Source organism: Arvicola amphibius, chromosome 15 (genome assembly GCF_903992535.2).
Source record: "Arvicola amphibius chromosome 15, mArvAmp1.2, whole genome shotgun sequence".
Taxonomy (NCBI): domain Eukaryota; kingdom Metazoa; phylum Chordata; class Mammalia; order Rodentia; family Cricetidae; genus Arvicola; species Arvicola amphibius.
The window spans coordinates 51,647,651-51,670,967 of record NC_052061.1 but is presented as its reverse complement, the minus strand read 5'-3'; the positions used below and the strand labels follow the sequence as shown (position 1 = coordinate 51,670,967).

Sequence of the window (23,317 nt, the reverse complement as noted above, 5' to 3'; positions counted from 1 at the left end):
ACATGAAATTCTGCAGACCATTAGTTCAACATGGGTGCTTTTGCCACTCAGAAAATTAAAATTAATGGCAAGGCTGTTTCATGGTGATACTGCTTTAATAATTGCTACCAAGCCACAATATGCAGCCTTGTTGTGAAGGACCATGGTTCATGTTCAAGGTCTCTGCAGCAGTCTCTAGATGGCATTTTCTTGTACTTCATGCATATGGGTGGATGATCCTATATTTAAAATGAATTACTTTTTTAAGAGTTTGGGATTTTAGAAAATAGTTTATTCAAAAAACTTTGTTCTGAAATCAGTTATTGGACTGGGAAGGTGGCTCAGTTGGTAAAGCACTTGCTACACCATCATGAGAATCCAAGTTCAGGTCCCCAGAACCTATGTAAAAGCCTAGGAATGAGGGCATGTTCCGGCAATTGCAGCCGTCATCGGGTGGAGAGGAAGGGTCTAGGGCTCACCGACCAGACAGCCTAACCACGTCAGCTAGCACCAGGTTCAGTGAGAGACCCTAGCTAAAAAAATAAGATATCGAGCATTTGAGGAAGGCACATGACATTGGCCTCTGGGCTCCACACGTGTGCACATGTGCACACAAACCACACACAAAAATCAGGAAAATTGCTATGATTGCCAAGCACTGTCCTGGGGCCATCAATTGTCAATAGTGTGGTGGACAGCCCAGCCCTGGGACTCTGCATGGGCCAGGCACCACCCTGAGCACTTGGCTCATTTTTATAGCTTGGCCAGCCTGTGCCCACCATTTAGAGGTGAGGAAACAGAGGCAGGAGAATAGTGAGTGGTGGGATGGTCTCATAACTGCAGATGGGAGAACTAGGTTCAAAAGCAGCCTCTCAAGCTAAGCCTGTATTCTGTGGTGACACCAGGTAAGCCCGGGACAGGAGGCTCATGAGTAAGGAGGTCATTGCTTGGAAGCTTCCAGAAAGCACATGGAAGTGGTGCCCAGCTAGCCTTCGTGAGTGGGAATGCAGGTGTTGACTGGAGCTTTGAGGAGGAAGGGGTCAGGCAGGTGGAGTCCACGGAAGCTTCCAGAAGCTTCAAAAGGTGCAGGAATATAGGTTGGAGCATGTGCAGAGGGCGTCATGGTGGCTGGGAGGGGCAAAGGCTTGGGGAGGGAAGGTGTGTTCTAAGCATCTAGAAATAAAGCAGAATTGGCATCGTGAGCTGGACTCTGTGCCTAGGCAGGAGTGCTGCAGTTAGGACTCAGATCCTGTGCTGGCGAAAGGTTGGGAAAGAGGTGTAGCTTGGCAGGAATCACTTGTTTGTGACTCTTTAGAGATGTGTGGGTCCTGCTGGTGGTGTGTGCCTATGTGTGTGCTGTGTGTGTGTCTCTGTGTGTGTGCCTGTGTGTGCCTGTGTGTGTATGTGTGCCTGTGTGTGCCTGTGTGTATATGTGGGCATGCCTGTATGTGTGTGGTGTATGTGTATGTGTGCCTGTGTGTGTGCCTGTGTGTGTGCATGTGTGTGCCTGTGTGTGTGCATGTGTGTGTGCCTGTGTGTATGTGTGCACACCTGTATGTGTGTCCTCTTATGTAGCTCAGGCTGTTCTTGAGCTCTATCTTTGACCCTCATCCTCTGGAGTCCTGGGGTTGCAGGTTCCTCAGTGTCTCTTTTGGAAATAAGCTGTGTGCTTCATGATAGGAGCTTGAACCAGGGTGGCAGAAGGGAGGAGAACAGGAAAGGGACCAAAGAGAGTAGAAACCGCTGGTGTCCTGTGTATAGCTGACAGTGACCTGTGGGGGAGTCATGTGGGTAATCTGGGGACAGGGCCTGTTGTTTCAAGTAGACACTGAGACCCTGTTTTTTTTTTTTTTATGCAGAAGGGTAGCGTCGGAGCTGGGGTCTGGGCAGAATGCACTCCTGTGGCAGGAGATTGTGGTGGGGAATGAGGGTCCAGGGAGATGGTTCTATAGCTAGAGCTTGCTGTCCAAGCGTTAGGTTCTAAGCTGGTTCCCAGGACAACATAGAAAAACTGGGCAGGATGTGTGTGCTTGTAATCCCAGAGTGGGGAAACTGAGGCATCTCTGGGGCTCACTGGACAGACAGCATAGCGTACTTGGTGAGTTGGCCTATGAAAGGCCTTGTCGCAAAACAGAAACAAAACGGTAAACAGTACCTGACAAATGATACTTAAGATTGTCTTCTGGCCTATACACACACACACACCACTGCACACATATACACACACATGCACGCATGCATGTACACACATGCCCACAACATACAAAATGAGCCAGACTGGAAACCTGTCCGCACAAGGCCAATGTGGAGAAGCATGTAGGGAACAGTTCACACCTACAGGTCACCCACCAAGGCCCCGGTCCGCTGGCTCATGTGCTGTCCTTCTGGCTCATGTGCTGTGCTTCTGGCTCATGTGCTGTGCTTCTGTCTTTTTTTCTTAATACATTGTCTCTGTTTCTCTCCACATGGTACTGTCCATTCTTGTTGGAGGACACGGGGACTTGACATGCTTGTGTAGAACACTCCAGCCCATAGTATTAAACCCACGCGGTCCTACACACACAGCCTCTTCCTTGGGGACACATGAAAAGGTGGCAAAGGAACTAGAAAGAGCTGACGGCCAGGTGCCCCGCTTCTCCAGAGGCAGAACGCAGCCAAGCTTACCCCCCACCCCCGAGTCTCCTGTTTAGCATCCTGAGATACCCTGGCACCACACCCTTCATGCTATTCATGAGGGAATGGAGACGTGGGGAGACATAGGGAAGAATGGAGATAGCTGGGGCCCAGGCGCAATTAGAGCAAGAAACTGCTGGGTTTGGAATCCTCCGACGTCTGATTACTGGTTTTGCTTCTGCGTAAATACAAACTGCTGTGCCAAGCAAAAAATAATTGTAATAGATTCATTTAATCACAACAGCACTGTGTTGGACCTGCAAGGGCTTTGTGCTTGCAGATATGCCTGCCCTCCCTGGGGCCGTCTGTCTGACTGCGTGGCTGGGCCTGACCTACTTACTGGCTTCCTGGGAAGGTGTCTGAAGAGCCTCCCAGGACACAACCACCCAGGGAACACAGACAGGAATTTTTCATTGCCCAGTCCTTTGGGGGGAAGGGGGTGTATCACTTAAGAAAGTCTTGTTCATGCTTGCAGTTTTCGCCTAGACATGAGCCACAGATGGATTCTTAACAGTTACACCAAGAGTGATCCACAGTGGGGTGGCAGGTGGGTTTGTAGTCCTGGTGTGGTCCGTCTGTTGCAGGGAACCTGAGCTTGTCTGGTTGGGTTAATGGTGGGGGAAAGGAAATCCCAACTTAAAGGGAATCCTTTATACCAGAAGGAGGCCAGGGGTTGGAAACTGGGTTAGAGCATCTTGTCACTGCCACACAGAGTCTGGGACAATGTAGGGCAGGGAGGCTGGGCTTCCTGTGCCTCCAAGAGATGGGATATTGGGCTGGTGAGGTGGCTCAGCAGGTAAAGGCGATTGCTATATGGGCCTGATGGCCCCAAGTTCAAACTCTGGAACCCGTGTAAAGCAAAGGAGAGAAGAGACTCCACAAAATTGCCCTCTGACCTCCGTATACACAGCATGGCATCCGTGCCCCCTCCCTGCATCAAGCAACCACAGACACGTACACACGAAAACAATTTAGAGTATCTTTTAAAGAATTAGGCTGAGCTGTGATCATCGCTCTGAGAAAGGCGGACTCAGAGCCAGTGTGTGGATCTGCTGAGATGAGCCGGACAAGCCTCTCTGCTTGACCTGTGGCCTCTGGGGAGCATCCACATCAAACGCTGTTTCACACCGCCTGCTGGACAGATGCTGCTGGGAGGTGGAAGCCAGCGGTGATCTCATGGCCCGTACCCCAAAACCAATGTCCTTTAAATGACCTTGATGTGGCGACCAATCTAACCTTTCTCTCTTCGCTTTCAGCTTGAGGACCTGCTTCACAAGCTGCAGTTTGTCCTGGCCTACGTGGCCCCCTGGCAGATGGCCTGGGGTTCTTCCTTTCACGTGTTTGCCCAGCTCTTTGCCATCCCTCATATCCTTTCTGCTTGCTCTCACCTGCCCAGCGGAGGTTTGCATTTTACAGGCTGGGGCTTTCCACTGACCAGGCAGTAACAGCACTGCAGAACCTGCCTGGTTACATTTTAACGGGGGTAGCGGGGGCACTCTGGGTCCCCTCCAGGCCACTTAACCTTAAAAGACACTGGGTCATTCTAGACTCTGCCTGCCCCTCAATGTATGCTCAGCGGTCATATTTTTTTTTTTTAAAAAAATATTTCTTTTTTTGGTGGGAGGCATGTGCCATAGCACAAGTGTGAAGGCCAGAGAACAGTTTGTAGAAATTGGTTCGCCCCTTCTGACACGTGGGTCCCGGGAACAGAACTCAGGTCATTCAGCTGGAGACAAGTGTCTGTGCCCACCATGTTATTTTGTTAGCTGAACTCTTACTTTTTTCTGAGGTTCCCATTTCCCAACTCCAGGTATGCAGTCAGAGAGTTGGCCTTTTATATGAAAATAACTGATTTGTTATACGACTATTTGTCGTATGCAAACTCGTACACATCTATTTACCCTTAAACGTTATAGGTAAGGTTAATGAATTCAATATTTTCTTTATTGTATTGTGACATAATGTAGTTATTGTATCTACTTTATCAATATTAAGAAATCTAGAATTAGATACAAGTAGAATTACCCCTAAATCCTTTCAGAGACTACAAAATTAATCATAGTTTTATTTTGTGGTCGCTAGGCAGGACTGGTTTCTGTACATTTTTAATGTGTTTCCATAATGATAATTAGCTTTAAATTGATTTAATTCAGTTCAAAGCAAGTTGGAGATGCCATTTCTAATGATTGCATTGACACAGATAACTAAATTTTATGCCCAACATAGAGAAGTTGATTTTTAAAAGTCATTCATGGTGACACACACCAGTAATCCTAGCATTTTGGAAGAAGAAGCAGGAGGATTGTCTACAAACTCAAGGTAGGTCAGATCTACATAGTCCAGGCTGGTCAGGTTACATTGCCAGACTTCTTCAAAACTACAGCAAAACCAACAAAGAAAACACCAGAGTACACTTGAAGAGAGAGGTTAATGGTGTTTCTAGATGTCAGCCTAAAATTCTGTCCCTCGAGCTTTCCTGTGCCACTGATTCTAGTGATTTAGTAATTTTTGTATCCTTGATTGTGGTCACAAGGCTCAGAGCCACTGCTGTCAGAACCCTGGAAGGAACCTGTAAGATGCATAGGTCCATCCTTGGGCTCCGCACAACTTCAAGGTCAGATTCAGGGGCGGGTCCTGAGACAGTTGCCATGACAAACACTCTTACCAAAAGCAACTGAGGGAGAGAAGGGTTTATTTGGCTTGGGTTCCTGGTCCCAGTGGAATTGTCACGGAGGGAAGTCAAGGCAGAAACTCAAGCAGCTAGTTCATTACACCCACAGCTAAGGGTGGTGAGAAAGGAACGCATCCTTGCCTGCTGGCTCTCTCGGCTTCCTTTACACCGCCCAGCCATGACGTGGTGTTGCCCATATCTGGAGGAGGTCTTCCCACCTCAGTGAATGGCCGGGACAGTCCCTCTCAGACATGCCCACGGGACAGCCTGATCCAAACAATTCCTCCATAGTCTCTCTCCCCAGGTGATGCTAGGCTGTGTCAATCTGACAGGTAAACCAACCAGTACAGGTGGACACAGAAACCACAGTTGTGTTGACACCCTCGGGTGAAGGCACTAAACTCCAGCAAAGCACTCTGGGTGCTGTTTGCTGCTATGAATGAGGCTGGGAGCTGGGTTCCCATGAAATTTTTAGGAAGTTAATTGGAATTCCTCACAGGAAATTCCTTACTCAACCTGGGGACCAGGACAGAAACATACTTGTGATCATCACGAAGCAATAACATATTCTAGATTTTTAAATTTTTAAAAGTTCATTAAAATGTCTTTTAAATCAACTACCACCTCTGGCCCTTACAATCTTTCTGCCCCTTCTTCCACATAGATTCTGACTCTTGAGGGGAGGGTGTAGCAAAGACATCCCACTCACGGCTGTGCACTCCAAATTCTCTCTCTCTGCACGTTGTCCAGTTGTGTGTCTGCATGTTAACTGCCATCTCCCGCAAGGAGAAGCTTCTCTGATGGTGCATGAGAGTCACGCTGATCTCTGAGTAGAACAATGTCATTAGGAGTAGGATATAGTGCTGTGTTCATTTAGCAGGATAATTCCAGTAGGTCCTATGGTATATTTCGTACCATGTTCTTGGTCACAGTAATAGTATGAGATATGAATTCAATCTCATGGAGTGAGCCTTAAATCCAATTTTTAAAAGTTGTTGGTTAATCCCCTAATATTTGTGCCCCTACTCTAACAATGGGCTCAGCCTGTAGAAAGGTCGCTATTGTAGCTTGCACGGTTCATTGCTGGGGGAGGGAAACTGATGATCACTTGTGCACAGAGTGATATATTCCTGTTCTTAGACCTACACTGATATTTCCAAATCCTTTTAGGGTAATTTGGCAGAATAAGCGAAGAGGGAAAAACAATGTTTGTGCCCCCTTTAACTGCAAGCCACTTTGTTTTCCCTAAACAGAGTCCTTTAAACAAAGATGGGGGACTTCCTATTTCTGATGCATTTCTAAGGTTTATCACCTGGAATTTCAAGCATGTTTCTTAAATGAAAATTATCAATGAAATACAAGTGCATGGTTGAGGAACCCCGGTGGCAGTTTAAAGTGGGATGCTGAGATCCCCAGCCTTTCATGACTGGTAGAGCTTCCTGTCAATATCTACACTTGATAGGTAAGCATGGGTTCCAGTGATTTCTTGTGGCTCCATGGCTTGGGTGCCTGTCTGTTGGGTTCATGCCAGACCCTGTGTTAACGACTCAGCCAATCCTCAGAGAATCAAATTAGCCAGCATGCAGCATGGCTTAAAGCCAAAATGCTTCCATTTGTAGACACCTTCTCTTATGTCATGGAGACTTGAGGGCTAGGAACTCATTCCGTAGAGTGTTCGCCTTGCAAGCACAAGGACCTGAGTTAGACTCTTAGAACTCATGGAAACTGAGGCTGGATGTGTTGATGGGCACTTGTAATCTCCATGACAGAGAGGCCACGGAGGCAGGAAGATTCCTGGAAATCACTAGTCAGTAGACTTAGCAGCCTCCTCGGTGAGCTTCAGGTCAACGGGAGCCCCTGTCTCCAAAAACAAAGTGGCTGTGTCTGAGGAAAGCCAGTCAAGATTGAGGTCTGGCCTTTACATGAAAATACATCCAAGTACACACACACACACACACACACACACACACACACACACACACACACACACGAAACGGAGACACTCAAGATGCATATTGCATAGGATATTTGACAACCAGTTTTAGAATATTCCATTCATCCCTAAAACTGGTCCTTTCATGACATTACTTATTCCCTTCTGCTAAGACGAGGCCTTCCAACTGCCCTGCGCTGGCCACTGCCTCCAAAACTTTTCCTTCTCCGTACACCTCTCCCTTCTTGTTCAGTGATGAAGATCAGGACTCTTACCACCCAGCGTCCACAAGAGATGAAGGGTGGAGAAGCTGGGTATACATAACGGTCCAGAGAAAGGTGTCACACCCCTAAATCTCAGCCTGGATCCCCACTAATTGCCAAACGTTAATTATCTTATCACCCTATTAAAAAGTGTAGGCTCCATCCCACACCAAGAACTGGCTAATTTGCTCTATTTTGGGATTGAATTAGCTTTCCAGCCAGCAGGGCACTGTGGATAAATTGCTTTCTCCAGTTCTAGCCTGTTTTCCCCCTTGACACCTCCACTGGCTTCTGAGCTTCGTGCCTCCGGGGAGAAGAGCACACCCTTTGAACATGTGTAGACACTGTGCCCAGCTATCGTCTCCCCGTAATTAGATGGCCTTCCCTAATTATCGCCACTAAACGCGCATTGTGAGGAGGGAAACTTCCCCTTGCTGTATCCCCTTAAGCTTCTAATGACTTTCATAAAGTGCTTAATTATTGGTGTTGAGGGTTCCATTTTAATTGTACTTTCCACTGGTCATCTGCCTTGTGGGCTGACCTTTGGGCCCTTCCTATTGGAGGGAACTGAAGGAGGCTTTGGCAGACCGCTGCTCTAGGACTCCAGGGCCTGTACTGGTGCTCCTACACAGCCTCAGCTGACTACGCAATCACTGTCCCATGGAGAGTCTCTTCATTCATTCCTCTCCTCTACCCTACACCTCTCCTCCCCTAGAGAGTGTGTGTGTGTGTGTGTGTGTGTGTGTGTGTGTGTGTATGTTCAATGCACACACACATGGAAGCTAGAGGGCAGTGTTGGAGTCTTCATTGATAGTCTCCTTGTAGCCCAGATTGGCCTCGAATTCTCACGGTAGCTGGGATGACCTTTAACTTCTGTCCCCCTGCCTAGTGCTGGGGTAACAGACAGGTGACACCATGATCCGTGGACGCGGCGTTTAAAACTCTGGTAACGACAGCACGTATTCTGCCTTAACCCCATCCTCTCAGACTCAGCCATGCTTTTCTTCCAGACGTTTGCCACCTCGATCTTCTCTACGCCCCTGAGCCCTTTCCTTGGGAGTGTCATATTCATCACTTCCTACGTCAGGCCGGTGAAGTTCTGGGAGAGAAGCTATAAGTAAGAACCTGATGTCACCGCTAAGTCACTGACCGCCATGCGCCTGGCAATTACCCTCCCCTTAAATGGTGGTTCTGCATGCTGTAGGGCAGGCTTCCGTGTTGCAGTTTTCAAGACCTGTTCACCCCAATTCTGGTCAGGGGAACCATTGTGGGGGGCAAGCCAAGAGGATGCTGGGAGGCACAGAACAGCTGGGAGGAAGGGATGTGCCAGCCTTGTGTTGACCTTTGACCCTCTGCTCCTGTAGCTGAGAGCCGACATAGCCTGTCTTAGTATCTGAAACACCAAATTTGAAGCAAATTTCCTTCTACTATTTTCAAACTTAAAGAAAAGTCTAGATCTTTTTCTGTGCAACTGAGGTGCAGAATATTGTCTCTTCAGGTAGTTATTATATATCATAGCTGTTTGTTCTCCATGAATATATGGGTTTATGGGATATTTTAAGATTTAGAAGTCTTACTGGAAATTAAATAAAAGTGGGGAATAAACTTTTCCCAGATGCACCTGTGTACATCACAGCCACGTCTCTCCCTAGCGTAGCTCATGTCCCCAGGATCAGCTGGTCAGTCCCATGCCTGTGTGAATGCTCAGCTTGCATCTTTAAGACCATAGAGACAGTCATGTGTCTTTTTGGGTCTCACTCCGGAAAGTCTCTGATGTCCTGATTTGCTCTTTCAGACAACAGAGAGCTAGGGATAAGACAGATAAGACTCTCCCCTCTGTACCCTGTACAAGTTCAGTCAATAAAAATTCCAAACCAAGCATGCAGAAGGAAGTTTTTAAAAATACCCTGGAGAGAAATGAAGTGGAATAGAACAACATTAGAGTAATCGGAATCCAAACGTGGACTTTGAACCAACAATACTGTAGTCAGACCAGGGCTAGAAGGACCGTCCATTCCTAACCACAGGGACAGATACTGTCTGTCTTACTCCAGTCAGGAGCAGCATAACGAATGTGAAGGGTCTCCCATGAACAACCAGTGTGTGCTGGCAAAGCGACTGTGAAATAGTTTCAGCAAACTATGTGAGGTGCACATCCGAACCCACATGGAAGAGCAGGTGACTGGCTTAGGAGATGTATTGAGTCGGGACAGGATTGTCAGGGGGAGGCCAGCTCTGTTCCCTGCGTGCCATGCTGATACAGGAAGAGTTACCTCCCAACAGGTCAGTTTCTCTGGAGAGACCTCTCAGAGGCCTGTTCAAGGCACCGACCTAGACCTCCAGGTTGGCATTGTTCACAGGACACAGTGACTTCGTAGGGCAAGTTTTGGAAAAGAAATCCCACCCACAGGTGCGTGCCCAGCTGACCGGCCTGCTTCCCAGAGATGGGAGAGGGCGAGAGGAAGCAACAGATCGGATGGTATGCGATGGGAGGGTTCAGGCAGGAATCCAATTACAGAGGTAATTAGCACCTCTCAGTCGTGAGCACCGAGGTTCCAGGCAGACCTCACTGGAGGAGAACTCAGATTATAGAACTCTGGAAGCTTGCCTTCTGAGGGGGAGATGCTCTAGGCCTGGGGGTACCGGGTATCCAGGTGTAGCTCATGAGGACTTAGTGAGCTTTCTGTGTCCCAAAGAGGCTTTCACCTTTGGAAAGACAGCGTTGCAGTGGACGGAGCTATACAAAGTGTCTACATTCCCTAAGGAGTGGGATAATTGACTTTCTTTTGGCTCAGTCCCATGTTAAAAATTGTTTATTCTGCAGCTGGAAATTCCATTTGTCCTAGGTCTTAAGGTGAAATTAAAATTCTGTTTAGGGATTCAGTATGCAGACATGGGACCTTAGCCTTCATTATGAAGGATTCTGTTATTTGCTTGGTCTTCTGTGGCCTGGGCTCTGCTGTTTTGAGAGATGCCGCGAGGCTGTTGGGGAGGGAAGCTGACGCAGGATGGAGCAGCGTGCTGAGGTTCATGCCTTTTGAGTGCATCCACAGAGCCATTGTCTGAAGCCCTTCCGTGGAATCAGCCATCAGGTTCACACTGGACCCTAGCTAGATGGCTGGTGAATGTCTAAGGCGGATACAGAAGCAAATGATGCTTTTGATTTTTTTTCGGAAGATGAGCCATTTCACTGATTCAAATATAATCCCATCCTAGTATTCTTGTAATCAGCTCCAATCCCTGGGAGGCAGGTTCAGTCAAGAGGTCTGCATTCCAATGACGTTCCTGACAAATGCTCATTGTTGGTCAGGTCACACTGAGCATGTCAATGCCTTTAAATCGAAGTCAAGTGTGAAGCATCAGGGGCAGCTGGGTGGGCTTGGCAGAGGGCTCAACCAGTAAAGCACCTGCCCTGAAGGCATTAGGATTGAGTTTAGATCCCGGAACCCATACAAAATACCAGCGGTGTGAGCCTGGGATCCCGGCAGCAGGATGGGAAGCAGGGACAGGCAGACTCTTGAAAGCTGATGGGCCAAGTAGCCTGGCTCGTGGGATGAAGTTGCAGGCCAATGAAAGACTCCCAACTCAAACAAAAGGTGAAAGGCACCTGAGGACCAACAGCCTAGATTATATCCCGCACCTGCACACACACACACACACACACACACGCATACACACATACACACATGCATGAACACACAGCTGCTTCTCTTCTTAGAAGATACCATAGACAATTCTTCAGAATTGTCAGTGGGACCCTGTGTATAATGTGGTGTTCATGCTGTTGTGTCACCCTGTGTATGATGTGGTGTTCATGCTGTTGTGTCTTGACAAAGTGCCTTTCTTAATGTTGGTGGGGTGGATTTAACAATGTGAAACCGCCATGTTTGTCACAGATAAACACCATCATCGTGTTTATCACAGATAAGCACCATCATCTTCCTGACAACCTCTACCATTTAAAGGCTGATGAGGCTGGTACTCTGCGTCTGAAGTGCAAAGACGGCTACTCAGACACAGGCTCTCCGAGTAGAGCACACGCTGACATTCAGGGGTCTTCAGGCGTGTGGCCTGAATGAGAGGCATTGTCTCAGGGGTGCTGGTAGGGTGAGCAGCAATGACAGAGGTTCTCAGCCTGCATATCATATATTTACATTATGATTCATAATAATAACAGAATTACAGTTATGAAATAGCAGTGAAAATAATTTTGTGCTGGGGGGATGTCGCCACAATATGAGAAACTATATTAAGGGGTCACAGCATCAGAGAGGTTGAGAACCACTGATCTATGCAGAAGTTACTTGGAGAGATTTGCTGATTGGTCACAGAGTGAAGCCCAGACCAGATCCTTTCCCCACTGTTGACTCTCAGAAATAAGGCTGGCCATCACCAATGCCGTTTAGGAGCCCTGAACCAAGTTGCACTGTCAGGGCAGACCCTGTCCTGGTGACACCTTCTTGCCAGGGCTGCAGAAAATCTGGCTCTTTTTTAAGTTTGTAAGAGTTCTTCTCATGGCTTAACCAAAGAAAAACCCTGTAAGTATGTCCCTGACTTGTAGAAGCTTGCGGCTGAGAGGCCGACTACCACAGGCATTTTCTAGAACCAACTGGAATCGCAGGTGCTTTGTGTGAACACCGAAATGGGCTGGTGGGATTCTCAGTGGGTGGCTGCTGCCAAGCTTGGTGACCTGAGTTTGATCCCCAGTACACACATCATGGCGGGAAAGCACAGACTCCTGCGAGTTGTCCTTTCTCTGGCCTCCACAGGAGAGCCATGGCGTGCACATATACACACACACACACACACAGAGAGAGAGAAAGAAGTGGGGAGGGAGGAGAAAGAGAGAAAGAGATAGAGGGAGGGAGGGAGGGAGGGAGGGAGGGACAAGGAGAGAGATGATAATAAAACATATATCATTTTAATTCTGAGAGGGAAGAGCATTTCCGTGGCCATGTCCCTTTTCCCCTGTAAGCACCCTGCACGCTCCTTCTCACACCTGTTCGGTCCACCAGCTTCGTAATGGGCAGAGATCTAACCATTGACCTTTTACTTTTCTGTGGCCCCTTCTAGTACAAGGCGTGTGGATAATTCCAACACAAGATTGGCTGTGCAAATGGAAAGGGACCCAGGTAAGTGCTTTTTCTTTTTTTAAAAATAATCTATTTATATTTTATATACATTAGTGTTTTGCCTGCATGCATGTCTGTGTGACAGTGTTGGATCCTCTGGAGCTGGAGTTACAGACAGTTGTGAGCTGCCCTGTTGGTGTTGGGGATTGAACCCTGGTCCTCTGGAAGAGCAGCCATTCTTCCAGCCCTGCTTTCCCTACCCTCTCTAAACCTTGTGTTTCTTTGTTGTGCAGATAGATTCCAAAGGAAGGTGTTTAGTATGTTCTGTGTTCTCATGGCAGAGTCAAGGCATGTCTTGGTAAATACATTGCCCACAGTGCATACCTGGGCAAGTACACTCATCAGCTCCCCCTTGGTTTCTTCAGAAATAGCCTTCCATTATTTGGGGTTGGTTAGTGACTGTATCCAGTTACCCTGTGAAGATATTTTAAATTGTTTGTATATGGTAGACATCAAGCAGACTCTAAGGACTGGTCCCTTAGGAAAACATTCTTTGAGTTGGGAATGGTGGCACATGACTGTAACCCCAGCATTCAGGAAACAGGTGCAGAAGGACCAGAAACTTCAGACCAGCCTAGGTGACATAGTGGGGCCTCATCTTTAAAAACAAAAGGCCCCATGTTGCTTTTTTTAAAAAAGATTTATTTATTTATTATGTATATAACATTCTGCCTCGATGTATGCCCGCACGCCAGAGGAGGGCGCCAGATCTCAGTACAGATGGTTGTGAGCCACCATGTGGTTGCTGGGAATTGAACTCAGGACCTCTGGAAAAGCAGCCAGTGCTCTTAACCTCTGAGCCATCTCTCCAGCCCACCCCCCATGTTGATTTTTATATGGATGAACCATTGTAGGATGAGCATCAAGAGTTCGTCAGAAACCTTGGTCGATATTAAGCTGTCGAGTAACCTACTGGGAGATATGACTCTTTTCTTTCTATAGGTGTTCTCATTTTTAGCCATTTGTCTCTTTCTTCCCCTTATCAGAATGTCGATATAAAGTGTGATTTAGTGAAGCTGGACATTTGTTCAGGCTCAGGCCGCTCTCTCTGCCTCTAGGAAGTGCAGTGTCCTGTGTTCTTGCTGGCTATCTTTGACAGTGCTGATACCTGCATGCAACTTGAGGACGCATACGGCGCCTCTCACCCACCTCCCATTCCTATTTGGTAACATAACCCACCGCAGGATGTCACTTTCTCCCTCCTGGGATCTGTGACCACAGAGCAGACCTGAAGGTGCATCTGGCCACCACTGCCCACTATCACCCTAGCCTCAGAGCGCAAGACACAAGCCCCCAAAGATCAGACACGAAACCTGGGAAGCAACTACCAAATGCATCCAGCATCCTCAAATGAAACCATCTCTATTGGGACCATCTATACTGGGACTGCATAAACACAATTAGTATAAAGTCGGAGCTTAAAGCCTGGAAGCAACTGGAGAGTCAGGCTTGTTATCTGTGGGCCTTTCCATCAGTGTCTAGGGATTGGAGGGGAGATGGGGATGTCTCTGGTATGCAGCTGTGGGACTCAGTGACACAGCAGGATCATTGCATTAGGCATATGGACAGTCTCAGAAGTCCATCCTGCATTCCGCTAACGACAAATGCCTCATTTTCCCTAATTATACAGACGTGTGGTCAGTGTGCTCTAAGATGTTCTGGGCCAAACTTCCACTTGTTGTTGTTGTATTAAAGTACAGAAGAGTGTGCACAGTAAGAAAGGGCTAATTCTCTCACTCAGGTCTCTTCTTTAAAAGTGCAGGGAACCAAGGGTGATGTTTAGTTAGTGTCCTAAGAGCAGGCCAGCAGGCTCGAACATGGAGGAGTGCGAGCCGACACTTTACCAGCAGTTTCCTCTGCCAGTCTTAGCGGTCTTAGCAGCTGGCCAATGTCTCGGCTTAGCTCCAGCACCCTGCCAGCTGCTCGGTATCTGATAGTTGTCCCCCAGGGAGTCTCCTAGCAACAACCTGGTCCTCTTCCCTGTATAAGATGTCTCTAGGCTGAGGCCAGCCTTGTACTCTGTGTCCCAAGGGTGCAGATTAGGGGCACTTAGGTCAGACTGCAGGCTTTACTTCATAGAACTGTCTCCTCTCTGGTAGACAACACACAGAAGTCTTGAATTTTGCTTCTAGGTTTTTCCTCTAGGGAGACGCCATGTCTGCCTGGCTTTGCAGAGGTTTCTGAGGACCACAGTTCGTTCTCTTGGACACAAGGTCCTGGAGTTTCTCTTTGGTCTTACCAGTCCTTTGATCTTCAATCAAAGCATTTACCAGAAGGATTTCCCAGTTTGTCCAGTCTTTCCTTGAAAAGCTTGTAGCTCTCATCTTGAGACACCCCAGAGAGGGAGAGCTGCCATCAGAACCTGGCAAGAAAATGCCCCCCCACAGCCACACTCAGCCCTGGCCTCCCACTGGGAAGTGTGGCGTCCTGGCTCCATCTCCTCCCAACATTCTTCCTTTTCCCTGGCTCTCACCATCCACCCAGCTGAGTGTCAAATCTTAACCAATGGGCAGCCCCTGACAGAATCACACCTTGGTCAGGGTTTAGAACTCACACTCTCAGTCCCTGCTGGGGGGCACACAAATGGGCAGCTGCTGTGGGAATGGTGGGCCCAGGCCCAGGTGCTTACTGGAAAGCAATAAGAAGCTGATTTGGGTTTGCGGTTGTTTTACGCATGATTGTGCACACTGAGACAGCCCCAAAGTCCTTTCTGTACGCATGGAAGCTGTGGAGCATTTGAGAAAGATGTTAGGTAGAGAATTAAGGTACAGACCTAGAGCTCAAAAGTGTGTGTGTGTGTGTGTGTGTGTGTGTGTGTGTGTGTGCACATGCCCATGCAGATGTGTCATGTGTTTGTGGAGCCAAGAGGTCAGCCTTGAGTGTCATTCCGCAGGAGCGTCTACCTTGTGTTTTGAATAGAGGTCCATCACTGGCCTGGAGCTAGCTCCATGGACTAGGGTGTCCGGCCGGAGAGCTCTAGAGATCACTTCTCTCTCTCCTTTCCTGGTGTTGGGATTACAAGTGCTTGTCACTATGGCTGTCTTTTTAAAAATATGTGTCCTAGAGAATGAATTCGGGTCCTCATTCTTGCACAGCTGGCACAGCCAGCCCCCAAGGTCAGAGTATTGAGCTGAGTTTAACACAGGATTGTATAAGTAATTTGCACTTAGACAGTAACGCATCTGTATGAAGTTACTGTGGGGTCTAGAGGGACGGCCTAGGAGGTCTCAGGATAATCCGCCAAAATAGATGGGAAGCAGGTACTTTTGTGAATGTGAAAACTCCGACTTTCAAAGGGCAGCTCTCTGTTTCAGGATCTGAGCATAAAATGTCGTGTTGCTTCTGGGTAAAACCCTCACCACTCTCCTTTCCGCCTGCCTTTAGGGAGCGATGACAACAATCTCAACTCCATCTTCTATGAGCACCTGACACGGACCCTGCAGGAGTCGCTCTGTGGAGACCTGGTGCTTGGCCGTTGGGGCAACTACAGCTCCGGTGACTGCTTCATTTTGGCTTCCGATGACCTCAATGCCTTCGTCCACCTGATCGAGATTGGGAACGGTCTAGTCACCTTTCAACTTCGAGGACTAGAGTTCCGAGGTAGGGGTCACCGTGCTTGCAGAGTGCAGCGCTGGAACTCAGGGTGTGAGGCAGAGGACCGTGCAGTTATGGCAAGCTGGAACTCGGGGTGTTAGGTAGAGGACAGTGCAGAGCTCTGCTCGGAAACCATCATCAGGGATGGGGAGATGACTCACTCACTGAAAGCATGTACAACTCTTGCAAAAGCCTGCATTTGAATCCAGCATCCAGGAGGGGAGGCTTACAAGCACCTGACTCCCGTTCCAGGGGTTCCAATACAGCTTGGCCTCTGTGGGCACCTGGACTCTCATGCACACACTCAGACACACACACACACACACACTCTCTCTCTCTCTCTCTCTCACACACACACACACACACACACAAATAGAAATGAACAGAACAAACCTTCTGAAGACGTCACCAAGAAGGACTTGGGGACAGTTCTGTTGCATGGGATCAAGGCTGCCCCTCCTGTTTGAGCAGACATTCTGACAAGCACAGGTCAGTCAGCTGGGGAAACAGTAGTGCCCTCTGGTCTGTTCTCGGCTGTCTGATCCACCCAGATGGAGCATTCCTGCCCTGACAGTCAGGAGCCATCCCTGCTGATGTCTTTTCCCCGCCATACTGGACTGCAACCCCTAAACCACGAGCCCCAGGGAACACCTCCTTCTTAAATCACTTTAGCCGAGTTATTTTACCACAACAGCAAGAAAAGTAATTAATATAGCTCTAGTTATAGCTCAAAGTCAGGTGGTAGAAAGACTAACCATATCTCCTCATCCTGTGTCACGGTGAGTGAGAGGCACGGTTTGCTGGGGCTCAACATTGCCACAGCATACTGGATTCCTGAAACCTCACAGGGTAAAATACAGAAGGGGTTCCCAGCATGGCCAAGGTTGGGACTGCGTCAGCAGGCTTCTGGGAGGGGCTGTCGGTTGGGAGTTTACGGCTTTGTCTTCCTCCAGTCAACCACAGTGGGCATGTCACCTGGCTGTAAGATTAGCACAGAAGTCATGTCTTGAGGGTAAAAATGGCAGCCAGCTTGCCCGCATCCCACAGCTCTCCTATAGAACATTTTCTCTGACCTAGTTTGAGCATGATTTTAAACATGGAGACTTAAAAGCCCCGTAGCCTGATAGAATTCAAGCTATGAGGAAGAGCTACGTTGACCCCAAAGGACTGTGGTGGGGTTTATTCTCGTTGCAGCATTGATTACAATATTCCCTCGGAGGTTGGTTTTCTTCTTGGGTGGCGTTCTAGGTTTCTTTTTCTTCATTCTGCCTTTCTTCTGAATTCCCTGTCTTCTGAAAGAGCAGGTTTTATTTTGGTCAAATTTAATCTAGCTGGGCACGGCCTGGGGGCAGTGAAAACCCAGACACAGTCTCTCTCTGGAACTCTACTGAGGAAGCCAGGAGAGGGAGTGGGGGCGGTTTGCACATTCGCAGCTTGCTCTGGCTCGCTCTCTCACTCTCTCCCTCCCTTCCTCCTTCCCTCCCTCTCTCATGGCTAGTGATTAAACTCAGAACCGCACTCATGCCAGGCAAGTCCTCTACCACTGGGCTATACTTTCTCAGGAAGAAAGAAATCTACCCCAGAGGTCATGGGCAAGAGTCCTCTGTCCCGCCCCCCAGCCCCAACCCCCTGAAAGAGAAGCAAGTTAACAGGAGGTCTGAGCATCAAGCCACAGAAATCAACCCATTTTAACATAAGAGAAGACGGGCTTATGGGAAATACATCCAGGGATGAAGACTTCCTGAGCAATGTGGGAGGGCCTGGGGTGGCTGGGCAAGTTCAGTCTACAATCACGTAACAGGGGCTGGAGCGATGGCTAAGAGCAGCTGATACTCTTCCCAAAACCTGGATTTTACTGCTCAGCATCAGGCCCAGAGGGTCTGATGCCCTTTTCTGCCTTCTTTGAGCACTTCCATACCTGCCCATGGCATACATACCACACACATGAATACACACACATGCACACACATGCACACACACACTATATAAACCATAAACTCACATGCCAGCTGCAAAGGACCCTCATCTCTGCAGTGGACCCAAGGCTGCCCCCACATCGCTGATCCCCGAGCTTGAACCCTTGGATACCGCTGTCCCCTGAGAGCAGATATACAGCTTCTACCACGGCCTCTCCTACATGCACCCATCACTGGCCTCTCTGTGTTATCAGTTCAGTCTGAGTCTAGCTAAGCAGATCAGAGCACCAAAGTCAAAGATGCCCGCATGTCTCTGGGTCAGAGGGTATCTGGCTTTTTCATTTCTCCTAGTGGGACATGGTTGCTGAGGCTTAAATGGTGGGCATAGCTGTTGAAGAAAGGCCAGTGCTCTAACGATACAGCTGTGCGCTGAGCCCGTGACACAGTGTGCTTTTCCTTTGCAGATGTAGAGGTAGCAGGACACAGAGCCACTCCTTTCAACATCGCCATGTGTCCCAGCCAATGCTTCTTTCTTTCTTTCTTTTTTTTTTTTTTTTGAGAAAGTAAACTTTAATAAAAAACAAACAAACACACACACACACACACAACTTGAGATTTGTGCTAAGCTCTCCCACTTGGCCTTTCACAAACAAGTGAGTTTTCCACCGAATTCAGACAGACTGAAGACGCACCCACAGTGGACACAGAGCCCAGTCCCTTTTGAAGGCGAACACGGCCAGCTTCTACTCAGGGTTGAACAACATCCACGACTTGAGTGACGAAGCAGCAAGGCTGGTTTCCCACGAGGTTCAGAACGCCAGCTTCTTCATCAGCAGATACACTCTGGAATCCACCTCAAATCCATGTAGGTTGTTGGCATCACCCTGAAGTCTCATGAGCAGGCCCCCATAGGACACATATGCAGAGAGACGTGTCGCTGCTTCGGTTGAGGTCTCGTCCCCCTCAATCCTGTACACTTTCCCATACATTACATACTCAAACTGGTCGGCTCTGGAAGGCCTGTCATCTGTGGGGTTGTATTCGCCATCATCCAAGGTACCATCTTCATACAAAGTACTAGCTATGACCAACCGAAACTTGTCACCCAAGTCCACGGGGTAAATCTGAATGTTTACATCTAAGATGAGGTCCATCTTGAAAGACTCACTCTCACAGTGCAGCCGAGACACTCGGTCAAACTTCTTGCCTTCTGGGTCAATGTCTTTCACATCAAAAATATCCTCGAACAGGATGCCCGCCATCGTAAGGGGCACGAGAGCCGCAGAGGTGCGGAGCGCGAGGCCACCACTGGGAATTCGCGCACCCCCTCACGTGGAGAAAAGAAGACAGGACAGAGGACCGCCCCAAAAGCGGCCACCGGACAGGGGGCGCATGCGCACAGGCTCAGCCAATGCTTCTTTATGTACTGCTTTCAAGGTCACCTCGAGTGTCAGTGTGGAGCGTGGCAGCAAGGGGAAGCGTGCAGGGGAGGTGGTTACAGGCCAGGTTTGAGCACAGAATGGGCCACTTCCTTCTGTGTCTCATGGTCCCTATAGAAGTGGTGAGACCACCTGGAAAGCAAGTAGAGCTCTTGTTGGAGTTCCCATCCTTCTGTGATCGCTTGTTCAGGTGACCTGGACAGGTGGCTTAGCCATTTCTGAGGAGAGGGTAAACATGCATACAGAGTCACCTTAAAAGACCCCGTGAGGTGTGTCCTTTAAGGTAATTAACAATTCAAGAGTTGACAGATTAATATCAGCTGAAAGTCCAAGTCAGAGTCGTAAACAAAGCGTGTGCCAGTGGGTACCAGACGGCTGCAGATCCAATGATAATGTCTGGAGGTGAGAGATAGAAACAAAGAGCCAACGCAGGGGGTTGGTCTTTTTTATAAGATGCCTGTGGGCTCAGGCTCAGGAGAGAGCACCTTGAAGGTGATAGCTACCCTCAGGAGAGGCATCGTCCTTCCTCCCAACCCCCTAACTAACTCCAAAAGAAAAGCAAGGGAGAAGAAGGGCCCTGAGCTCACCACTAGGTCAGGGTGCAGCTGGGCACCCATGTGGCTCTCTGTCTGACTGTGGGGCACTCGCTGGAAATCTCTGCCACAGCGTTTACTTGGTTCCCAGGCACTCGGTAGTTGTCTCCCACATAGCCTTCTGACAGCTCCACACCGCCTTCCTCACACACACACACAAAAAAAACCAATCTACTTTCATATCAGGATCTTCAGTGGACATCCCGGTGACGTGGCTTTAGAGGGCCTCAGCTTCTGCCCCAGGGCCTTGATGCACTAGCCCACCGCTGTTACAGGAGTTGACACCAGATGGATGAGCTGAGTAGGGAATCGGGTATGGGTTTTGGAATGCATGAAAAACGTGACACTTCTAAACAAGCATGTTAAGATGATGGCGTGATCTTCCCTACGCCGCACTGGCTCTCTGAGTGTGAACGTGGAAGGACGGGATGGGGGCTAACCACGGGAGAGTCACAGAGGAAGCCAAGAACAGGAAGCAAAGGTGTGACAGAGATGACAGTGCTCGGTCAGGCTAGGAAAGGAGGAAAGCAAACAAGTGAGGAGATAGGAAGCAGGACCCCAGTGATAGTGTCAAGGAACTGTGAGCCCAGCGACCAATGACCTGGGGAGCTGAAATACTAGAGGAGAAGAAGGTGGTCCCTGAGGCTGGGATGCTCTGGGCTGCTATTTAGAGGGAAGCAGGTTTTGGTAAACTATGTCTAGGGGTGTTGCAGTGACTATGACCAGAAGAGGGAAGGAGAGACGAAGGAAGGAAGGAAGGAAGGAAGGAAGGAAGGAAGGAAGGAAGGAAGGAAGGAAGGAAGGAAAGGAGGACATGGGGGACGGGAGGGGAGGAGAGAGAAAGGAAGAAGAGGGAGGGGAGGCAGGAAAGGAATGGAGGAAGGGACAGAAAGGAAGGAAGGAGGGAGGAAGGGTGAGGAAAAAAGAGAACACGAAGAGCACCAGGAAGGGAGGAGGAAAGAAGGGGTGGAGAGAGGAGAGGAGGAGAAAGGGGAGGAGGAGGAGGAAGGAGAGGAGAGAAGGGAGTGGAGACAGGAGAGGAGAAGGGAGGAGGGGGAGTGGAGAGAGGAGAGGAGGAGGAAGAGGAGGAGGGAAGGAATGGAGAAAAGAGAGAAGGGAAAGAAAGAAGAGGAGAGAGGGAAGTTAAATAAGACTGAAAAAATGTCTAAACGTTTTAAAAGTCTATTTGATGTTAAGTTTTTAAATCCCATTTTCTCAGAATTCCTTCAAACTTTAATGTGGCCCCACCCTGCAGGCCACTCCTCAGCATCTTGATGGACCTCGCAGAAGAGACACAGAAAGCACAGGCAATTATTAGGGTGAAGCCACCCACTCCCCTTGGAGCGGGGGAATATGAAAAAGCAAGATTTATGCTCCTGTCTGAGGGAGATGTTATCAGTGTTCTCGCGGTTTGGCTGACCCCCATAATCACTGGCCCATGGGGACGTGTGGATACATCCGCGTAGCCTAATCTTATCCAAAGCAAACCCAACCCGGATCTTTATCTTAACTGGCAGATACACGCAGCTCTCCCACTAATCTCAAGCTCCGCAGTTTTCTTCCTCCTGGCGACAGCACCACTTCGTCATGCCTCTGGGTTTTATGTCTGTGCAGCTTGCGTGGTCTGTTGACTCCGAGTTCCGGACTCCATAAAGTAGAGCGCTGTCTCCCACGAATGCTAGCACACATAGTTCCCTTCACTTCTAACTGGAGGAGCCCAAGGCATGTCGGTGTATGTGGCAGGTCTAGGTGAGCAGGCTGTGTCCCGTGAGCACTAGCAGAGTCTCTGCCCCCTTAGCATCTGCCTCAGGAAGGCTGTGTGAGGAGGAGGAGGCCGTTCTGAATGACCCAGGACCTAGAAAGACCCCCTCCTCTGAGTCCGGTTGGTTGTGTTGTTGTTCCGGCCTGTAAACAGAGAGGAAGTCAGGAGGTCTTACTCCCAGAGATGATTACAGAATTACACATTTCAACATTTGCCGTGCACTGTGCTGCCTGGTGTGCCTGGAGGCTTTGATTAGTTCTACTCTTTAGGGGTGTGTGTGTGTGTGTGTGTGTGTGTGTGTGTGTGTGTGTGTGGTGTGTGCATCTCTGTGTATGACGTTTCTGTGTGTTTTTGCACACATTTGTGGAGGCCAGAGGTTGCTGTCGGGCGTTTTCTACAGTGTCTTGCCACTCCATTCTTTTTTATTATTGTTGAGACAAAGCCTCTCACTGAAGCAGGAGCTCAGTGACTTGGCTAGTCTTGCTGGCCAGCAAGCTCCAGGGATTGTACTGTTCCTGCATTTGAACATTGGGATTAGAGGCTTGAGCTCCAGTTCCGGGGAGGCAGAGCTGACCTAGCCGACTTACTGAGCTCCCATCCATGGAGAGACCGTCTCAAAACAACAAGGCAGAGGGCTCCTGAGAAATGACCCTCCCCCAGGGTAAACTCTTGCCTGTGTATCTACCTACCTCCCTACCTACACACACACACACACACACACACACACACACACACACACACACACACCTTTCATATAGGCACACACCCCAAAAGTTATTCACAGCTGTTTAGTAGGCCTGCTTTAAAATGAAGAACACATACTTGACTCCAGCACCTCCTAGCACCTTCAGAGACGCCTCACAGGATTACAAAGAGGGCTTGGTGACTAAGAGCAATGGCTGCCCTTCCAGAGGAACCAGGTTTGATTAGAGGAACCGGGTTTGATTTTCAACACACATGGCAGTTCACCTGTCTATAACTCTAGTTCCAGATCACTTGACACCCTCCTCTGACCTCTGCGTGACCTAATGCCTCTTGTGTCCTTGGCCAGGAACCTACTGCCAGCAGAGGGAGGTGGAGGCCATCATGGAAGGTGATGAGGATGACAGAGGCTGCTGCTGCTGCAAGCCTGGCCACCTGCCACACCTGCTGTCCTGCAACGCCGCCTTCCACCTGCGCTGGCTCACCTGGGAGATCACGCGCACACAGTACATCCTGGAGGGCTATCGCATCATGGACAACAACGCAGCCACCATGCTGCAGGTGTTTGACCTCCGCAGGGTGCTCGTCCGCTACTATGTCAAGGTGTGTTGTGCTTCCCAACACTAGGGGTGGCGACTAGGAAGTGGGGAGAGGGTGCGA

At 49.0% G+C, this 23,317-nt stretch overlaps 2 protein-coding genes across 3 annotated transcripts in view; one reads left to right on the top strand and one right to left on the bottom strand.

Moving 5' to 3' along the window:
* Pcnx2 (pecanex 2) overlaps positions 1 to 23,317 on the top strand; it is a 140,432-nt gene that overhangs the window by 96,432 nt on the left and 20,683 nt on the right. The window contains exons 22-26 of one of the 2 annotated variants that reach the window (XM_038312855.1): positions 3,909 to 4,019; positions 8,509 to 8,636; positions 12,593 to 12,655; positions 16,040 to 16,251; positions 23,007 to 23,260. In XM_038312855.1, the coding sequence (XP_038168783.1) occupies positions 3,909 to 4,019; positions 8,509 to 8,636; positions 12,593 to 12,655; positions 16,040 to 16,251; positions 23,007 to 23,260 (768 nt within the window). Of the gene's footprint in view, positions 1 to 3,908; positions 4,020 to 8,508; positions 8,637 to 12,592; positions 12,656 to 16,035; positions 16,252 to 23,006; positions 23,261 to 23,317 lie in introns of both variants that reach the window. The other variant, XM_038312854.1, reaches the window with a different exon arrangement.
* On the bottom strand, positions 18,771 to 19,555 carry LOC119802022 (DNA-directed RNA polymerases I, II, and III subunit RPABC3). Its single transcript, XM_038312856.1, has one exon. It carries the CDS (start codon positions 19,421 to 19,423, stop codon positions 18,971 to 18,973), a length of 453 nt encoding a protein of 150 aa, XP_038168784.1. The 5' UTR covers positions 19,424 to 19,555; the 3' UTR covers positions 18,771 to 18,970.

Coding starts and splice junctions, on each gene's coding strand:
- LOC119802022 (XM_038312856.1), bottom strand. CDS start 19,423: ATGGCGGGCATCCTGTTCGAGGATATTTTTGATGTGAAAGACATTGAC.